Below are 8,262 nucleotides of genomic sequence, written 5' to 3' on the forward strand. Positions count from 1 at the left end.
TACACACAAAAAACTAGACAGAAAAAAGGTGCATATGCATTTTCCTACATTAATTATTGTTTGTGAATAATCAAATTCATGCAAATATATAACATTTCGAAAAGTCAGGGTGATTTTCAGGATTAAAATAGTGCCAATCTGGTCCACAGGTTACTTAGTCATAATGGTGGTCCCTGGGTCATAATTAGTTAAAACGAGAGTGAATAGATTGTTTAAAACACACTTTCAGATTTGTGAAACCTTTGCAAAACTGCGTTGAAATGTTCCCTTTTAATCTAATCCAAGTTTAACACGTCTCAATACAAATGTTGTTAATCTAGACCTGGTCTAATGTGATCTAGTATTGTGAATAAAATTTCCCTTTACTGTACCCTTAACCGTCGAATCGGAAGCCAACTTCGGCGTCGTCGGCCAAATAATTTGCTTTGGGCTCTGCATATGACTGTAACGTACTGGAGCAACTGGACAACAATATTAGCAATGTTTTTCTCATGTGCTCTTTGGTGGCATTTCTTAAGAGGGCTTTTATCCTCCGTCAAAGCTAATAGTAAACAAGCGGTTTCGGTTTCCTGTGGATTCCCCAGTTTCATCTCATGACAAGCTTCTTTCAGCGCCAGCTAAACTCATTCAACTCTGTGTGGGAGGGCGGTCCATGATGAACAGCTAGTAGCTTTTGAGTAGGCTAGCAGTAAGGAGCTAGCGTGCTTCTAAACTGTGTCGTTTATTTTCGGAATAGCACGATGAAGAACATCATGAAGTATTATAGATATATTCCGCTACACCATATTGACAACATCACCGGGAGCTAGGGGCCTTTTCTTTCCACAAAACAGGACTGTATCGACAACTCAGTATGACTGGATGGACAAACATTAGAGCTAGCAGAGCTGGTTGAGACTTTCAGAGTGTGGCACGAATGGGATTTACTCAACTAGCCGCTGCTAACGACTGTGCTGGCTGACTAGCTTCGTGGCTAACCGGTTGGCATTAGCTGTCTGTGACAGGTAACATTCTATTTGTTTTTTTCCCCCATGTTTTGTTGTGTATTTGCTTTTACTTTTAATAAAAACAGATACCCAGTTACTCACACGATAAACTTTAGGGTTGCAACCCTTTATTGTAGTAACGTTAGACGTGCATTAGCTGCGCTATGAGTTGTTTTCATATCGTAAATGACATTGATTGGTATAATGAACTTGGCTAGCATTGTTAGCTAAGAAACACTACGTAACGTTGACCCGCTAAGCAGCAACACGGTCCAGAAACTAGGCGATGTGTCAGGTTTAGGCTAACGTTACAAGCTAAACCTTAGCAGTGTTAGCCACACTGTGGGCGTTTGTTTGCTAACGAGTTTGTTTACAACATTTTTGAAGTAGTTTCATTCGACATTCCTGGACATTTATCACTTCATTGCTTCCTTCCGACTTGGCACAAGTTAAGTTAACTTTTTAAAGCAAATATTTTTTCTAATAATATGTAATAATATTATGTCGCTAATACAATGACAGGTTATGGTTTCATTAGCTAAGGTGCAATCGTAATATAATTTAACAAAATGCCACCACCTTTTATTGGAAGTTAAGTAATTGTTTGCCACTTAAGTTGTCGTAAGTGTGTTTCTTATCTGTTTGTCAAAACTGAACGAAAGCATCTTTACATAATGGCAGTGTGCATGAAATATGGTGAGCTCAAAAAGCAATATACAGTGGTCCTGTGGACATTCCATCTAACTTAACTTTAACTACATAAACTTTTAGAAGCCCAGGTCAAACTGGGATTCCATCAGGAGTGTGAATTTGTAATTTTTTTTTGCAACTTTACCAACTAGTGAAGTCAGATATTTACCACAAGTATTTTGTATTTATTGTACATGGGTTAGTGATAATCATGTAATTTTTGTTTTCCTCTTTCTCACAGTTGAATGACAGCACTCATCTAATAATTACCAGGGTCTGAAAAAAGTGGACCTGCTGGCACAATCATGCCTCCCAGGCCCTCCTCAGGAGAACTATGGGGGATGCACATGATGCCCCCCAAAATTCTAGTGGATTGCCTTCTGCCAAATGGCATGATTCTTACATTGGAGTGCCTCCGGGAGGCCACACTGATCACAGTCAAGCATGAGCTTTTCAGAGAGGCCAGGAAGTACCCTCTCTACCATCTGCTGCAGGAGGAGAGCTCTTACATCTTTGTCAGTGTCACCCAGGAGGCAGAGCTGGAGGAGTTTTATGATGAAACCAGGAAGTTGTGTGATCTTAGGCTCTTCCAACCCTTCCTCAAAGTTATCGAGCCAGTAGGCAACAGAGAAGAGAAAATTCTCAACAGAGAGATAGGTAGGCTTCTTGACTTTTTTGCAGTCACAAACCAACCCCGCTCTACTATATTGTAATGTACTATAACAGTCATTGATCTTGGCAGGTTCATTACCTACAGTGAGGAGGATAATAATAATAATACTAATTACTTTAACTAGTCACAGTATATGTAACTGTTGCACCCACAATATTGTGTCATGACATGCACTGTATTATTCATTTCATTGCGTCATGAAGAATGCATCTTAAAACAGGTTAGAAGACTCACAACTAATTTTTCTAAATCATTTGTTTTTCCCTGTAGGTTTTGCTATTGGAATGCCTATATGCGAGTTTGATTTGGTGAAAGACCCAGAAGTGCAGGACTTCAGAAGGAACATTTTAAATGTTTGCAAGGAGGTTGTGGACCTCAGAGACAGTAACGGACCCCACAGTAGAGCTCTGTACGTCTATCCACCTAATGTAGAATCCTCCTCAGAACTTCCCAAGCACATCTACAGCAAGCTAGACAAAGGTAAGAGTTTTTTTTTCTGTGCAGCAATGTTCACTGTATTTTTTCTGTTTGCCCTTTTTGGTATATGTAAAATTATTCATGAAGTTTTGTGAATGCTTCCTAAATTTAAATGTAATTTTTTATTTTCTGTCCAGGTCAAATCATCGTGGTCATTTGGGTCATTGTGTCACCCAGCAATGACAAACAGAAGTATACCCTGAAGATAAATCATGACTATGTGCCAGAGCAGGTGATTGCGGAAGCCATCCGTAAGAAGACACGCAGTATGCTGCTGTCCCAGGAGCAGTTAAAGATGTGTGTACAGGAGTATCAGGGAAAGTACATCCTCAAAGTCTGCGGCTGTGATGAGTACTTACTGGAGAAATACCCTCTAAGTCAGTACAAGGTAATTTATTTTAATCTGAGAAAAGTTGCATCTGGTATTATTGTGCTTAGAGTGGAGAGATCCACTTCACATGAAATTTTTTCTCCACTCCAAATGTGCTTGACATTCATGACATCTAGTTAAATTTATGTGGGAAAAAAATGCTGCCTGTAAAATGTATTGATTCATTAATGCTGTATATATCACATCATATAAGAACTAATGTTTCAGTTATTTCTGAGTTGTAATCCAGTCATTTACATGTTGATAAACCTCCAAATTGTATGAATGACTTCATGTCACTTTGTCTGTCTTCAACAGTATGTGCGCAGCTGTATCATGCTTGGACGGATGCCCAACTTGATGCTAATGACAAAAGATGACTTGTATTCCCAACTGCCCATGGACAGCTTCACCATGCCATCATATGCAAGGCGAATATCCACAGCAACCCCCTACATGAATGGGGAAACAGGCACCAAATCCTTATGGATTATCAATGGAGCGCTGAGGATCAGGATACTGTGTGCCACTTACGTTAATGTCAACATCAGAGACATTGATAAGGTAAAATGCAGTGTGGTGCTGTAGCTACCTCATCTTGTTGTCTGTAAAGGATCTCTGCTTTGGCTTGAATTAAATCACTTCTGATTGTAAACTCACATCTCCAGTATCTTGGAAGATATTTGAATCTAGGGTCTCACATTTTACAGTCAGAAATGCAGTGAAAGATCTTTTTACTCAGTGGAAATCTGTTGTTCTCGTGGCTGCTTTAGATCTACGTCAGGACCGGGATATACCACGGTGGAGAGCAGCTGTGTGACAATGTCAACACGCAGCGTGTGCCCTGTTCAAACCCCAGGTTGTACATAATGATGACTGGTCTGTCATACTCAGCTTTGCAACAGTAGTTGTACTGATTATGGTAACGGTTGCTTCCTTGTTTTTTCCAGGTGGAACGAGTGGCTGAACTATGATATGTTCATTCCAGACATCCCCCGTGCTGCCCGACTCTGCCTCTCCATCTGCTCCGTGAAAGGGAGGAAGGGAGCTAAAGAGGTTCGCAGTGAAATACTCAAATGCTATAAAAGTTACAATGCTGAGTATTTCTGTTCTGGTTGATGTGGCGACACATGTAGGGGCTGCCCCCTGAAAATCAACTAGTCTACTCATTAGTTGCGAGACCTGTCCGAGCCTACATTCGAGCCTACACCTCTCATGTCTCTTCACAGTGCCAGACTAGAGTCAAGCTCAACAGGGTCTTCTTTCCCCACTGATTCTGCCAAGCCCGTTCCCTTGGCTGTGGTTTCGCTAGGGGGTAGGTAGGGACAGTGGGAATCTCGTTCATCCATTCATGCGCGTCACTAATTAGATGATGAGGCATTTGGCTACCTTAAGAGAGTCATAGTTATTTTTATTGTATTTTATTTTTTGTCAGCCAGTGTGCATTATAATAGAAGGCGGCCCCAGCCTCCATTAGTTTCTTGTCTTCTCCTCATTTTGGTGTGCCAAGCAGCAGTTTGACAGTACTTCCCTCTGTGGTCGGGGGCAATACCCACCTCAGTGGGGACACTGTCCGAGACTTGGATGATATTAAGGTCAGATGACACTATTTAGCAAATTGCAGAACAAGGAGAAAGGGGCAACAAAACCCACTAGGAAAAGCCGCATAAAAGTGAGATTTGTACTTTATTAGAAGTGTTTTCAAACATCATGGTCTACTTTTACAAGCGAAAAGACTAATGGTCGTGAAGATGTGGCTAGCTTTACATAGCCTAATGTTATGCGAGTCTGGTTTGTTTATTTATTTCCGTTAAAGTGCAATGCACAGCCGTTTACCGACTGTTTCTGTGACATATGTCCATCCGAACAGGACTAGGAAGCTAACAAACGTGCGCAGGGAAACCATTTTAATGAGGAATTATAAATAAGAGGAATCGTTCACAGTGCAAGCTGGCACACATCTAATTTGCTGTAACAACATGCGTTGTGGTTAACTGATGGGAGAAGCTTAAATTCATTGGTAAACTAGGCTATAACCACATCAGAAAAAAAACTAGCCTATAAGAGCGTTGTTTCAATTGCCTGTCTGGTTATTCCAACAAATCCATATGGAAGCCTGACATTATATATTGTTAATTTAAATAGGTCACAGTTTAACTGTCACATCATCTGCAGTTGTCTTTTAGAATTTAAATGCTCGGAAATATGTTCCTGACATTCTTTTGCATTTGATTATCGATGTTAATGTGGTCAAAATCATCAGTGAAATTCATGCTAGTTGATTTTCTGACAGCCTAGGCTATATAAATAAATAAATAAATGAACAGTTCAGTAGTCGCACTGAAGAGTTGACTTCAGTTGACTGATAAAATCCTTACCTGGGTACAGCCCTACACACATACTTTCTTGTGTATATGTTTACAGTGCAGCTCAACAAACTCAAATTATAATAATAAGTCAGGATTTTGCCTTTTTTTCCATCATGCTGTTAGCACGGTAAAGTTGGTTTGCAGCTCTTCCATCTTCATTGAGCTACTCTCAACAGTATATAAACTGACTCGCTGTCAAAAAGTGCTAAAAAAATGCCCTGTTATGATTTGCTGATGCATTTTTAATGAAATGTATCAATAACATCTGTGACATACATTGTGTTTTTCTGTACTTGTTCACAATAAATGCCACACTGTGTTTTGTCTGTTGAAGGCTTTTAATGTGAAGCAAGCAGCAGTAGTATGGACTGTTTGGTTGGCATTAGCAGTGACTCAATACAGCTCTGATACAATGTTAGGGGAGTGGATAGTAAACAGAGTGGCTGTCAACAGTGGATGCAAAGTAAAACAGTAAGGCTGGATTACATGCATCCTTTCCTGTGAATCTCTTGTGCTTATGCAGGCACTTTGTATCCGGTGCAGTGATGGTGGACTCCAACACTAGCACTACAAACTACTAAATAGATTACACAATAGTTAACACAAAGTTAATTTAATGACTATTGCAGAAAAGATGCCGACTATAAATAGTACAAAGCAGTATTTGATTTTATGTAAATCTTAAAGATTATGACAGGAAATATTAAGATGTCTAACGGTAATGTAAAACTTTTGTTTGTTTGAGGAGACAAAGTCAGTTAATGCAGGCATGGGAAATAATTCCCTTGTGTTCTTCACTGCACCTGTCTGTTTCATAGCCCCAAGCTGTTTCCTATTTAATTATTTTTGTACACATCAACTTACTGGTATTTTACTGTAGGAGCACTGTCCTCTTGCCTGGGGCAACATCAACCTGTTTGACTACACCCACACACTAGTAGCAGGAAAGATGGCTCTCAACCTGTGGCCTGTTCCACACGGCCTGGAAGACCTGCTCAACCCTATTGGCATCACAGGCTCTAACCCAAACAAGGTGAACAGCAAATGTCAACATTAGGAATGTAATTCTCCTTCAATGTTTGTGCTCGCAGTAGTGTCTCATATTTGTTTTTACAGAGCAAATATTGTGATGGAGATATTTAAAATATAATCAGGCATTGCTCTCCTCTGTTCTCTCATGGAAGTGTTTTTGTTAACTAAAAATATGTTTTTGTAAGCAATGTAGAACTCCACATGACAAAAAATAGTTATTTAATTTAAAATACAAGCATTATCAAAGTAGATTTCTTTTAGATATATGGACGATCATGAAACAATAAATTAGAATAACATTGCACAATTCCCTAGTGTTTTAGGCATTTCAGATATATTTTAGAGGTTTTGAAGCTTAGAGGTCTTCTTTAATTGAGCTGGATTTAAGTTGTCTTGATTTAGGGAGCCACAAGCTTCTTATCCTACTTTCTTAATTAGTCATTGACATTGGCACCTTTTGTTTTTTGATGACATTAACCACCTTGAGTGAACTTTCCTCTTGCACCTCTTTCTGAACATGTAGGAAACCCCTTGTCTTGAGCTGGAGTTTGATCATTTCAGCTGCCCTGTCAAGTTTCCTGATATGACCACCATAGAGGACCATGCAAACTGGAATATATCCAGAGAGCTTGGCTTTAATTACTGCCACACTGGTTTGGTAAGATGCCAAGCATTTGTTTTTTTTACAGATTCATCATGAGATCCGAGTTTAACTGTTTGTTATGTGGTGTCATAGAGCAGCAGGCTGGTCCGTGACAACCCCCTGACTGATAGCGACGCCGAGCAGCTGCGGCAGGTGTGTAACAGGGACCCACTGTCTGAAATCACTGAGCAGGAGAAAGACTTTCTCTGGAGGCATAGGTAATGTGTGTTTGGTTGTACACCATTGTATGGGGTTTGTGAGGGTATATGAAAGGTCTACGTTGCATTTTACACAAGTGTCATTGTAACTTCATATGGGGCTAGATATTATTAAACTTAACTTATTTTTTATCTCCAAACTTTTTAGACAAGACTGTGTCAATATGCCAGAGATCCTTCCCAAGATCCTCCTGGCTGTGAAATGGAACTCCAGAGATGAGGTTGCGCAGGTAAGCTCAGGTTTCTTCTGCTAACACACCTTTACTTTAAAAGACATCACCTGGGGAAATAGGTATGTGCCAAATGTAGTTATCATACTAATGCAACTCTGCATTTGTAAACCTGATTTGTCGGCAGACAGAATGTTCTGTCTTATGCATCGTGTGGTTGTTCAAAGAGTTCATCAGTGCTGAAAATCTGCAGTCAGTTTGTTTGTTTCTTCTTTAAGATGTATTGCCTTCTGAAGGACTGGCCTGCTATCAAGCCAGAACAAGCCATGGAGTTGCTGGACTGCAACTTCCCTGATCCTATGATCAGAGAGTTTGCCGTGAAGTGCCTAGAGAAATACCTAATTGATGACAAACTCTCACAGTACCTCATTCAACTGGTTCAGGTGTGTTGCATTCTTATGAGGCTATAAATAACCTGTAAATAGCAGTAAATAACTTGAACCTTTATGGGAAGTCTTCCTGCTTGAGGTTGGCATTTGAGATAGATATGCTACAGTAGTGGGTTTTAGATACAAAACACTGTTTTTATGGGATTTTCTGTATTGTCTGTGTTTGTGCCCAGGTTCTAAAGTAT

At 39.9% G+C, this 8,262-nt stretch overlaps 1 protein-coding gene across 1 annotated transcript in view; it reads left to right on the forward strand.

Moving 5' to 3' along the window:
• Positions 1-349: 349 nt before the first annotated feature.
• LOC109974067 (phosphatidylinositol 4,5-bisphosphate 3-kinase catalytic subunit alpha isoform-like) overlaps positions 350-8,262 on the forward strand; it is a 14,616-nt gene continuing 6,703 nt past the window's right edge. The window contains exons 1-13 of the mRNA XM_020624072.1: positions 350-1,004; positions 1,918-2,333; positions 2,620-2,829; positions 2,964-3,214; positions 3,515-3,760; positions 3,970-4,055; positions 4,147-4,252; positions 6,446-6,598; positions 7,121-7,255; positions 7,334-7,458; positions 7,607-7,688; positions 7,907-8,071; positions 8,251-8,258. Coding sequence (XP_020479728.1) covers positions 1,982-2,333; positions 2,620-2,829; positions 2,964-3,214; positions 3,515-3,760; positions 3,970-4,055; positions 4,147-4,252; positions 6,446-6,598; positions 7,121-7,255; positions 7,334-7,458; positions 7,607-7,688; positions 7,907-8,071; positions 8,251-8,258 — 1,919 coding nt within the window. The 5' untranslated portion in view covers positions 350-1,004; positions 1,918-1,981. The remainder of the gene's footprint in view (positions 1,005-1,917; positions 2,334-2,619; positions 2,830-2,963; positions 3,215-3,514; positions 3,761-3,969; positions 4,056-4,146; positions 4,253-6,445; positions 6,599-7,120; positions 7,256-7,333; positions 7,459-7,606; positions 7,689-7,906; positions 8,072-8,250; positions 8,259-8,262) is intronic.

Source organism: Monopterus albus, unplaced genomic scaffold (assembly GCF_001952655.1).
Source record: "Monopterus albus unplaced genomic scaffold, M_albus_1.0 scaffold319.1, whole genome shotgun sequence".
NCBI lineage: Eukaryota > Metazoa > Chordata > Actinopteri > Synbranchiformes > Synbranchidae > Monopterus > Monopterus albus.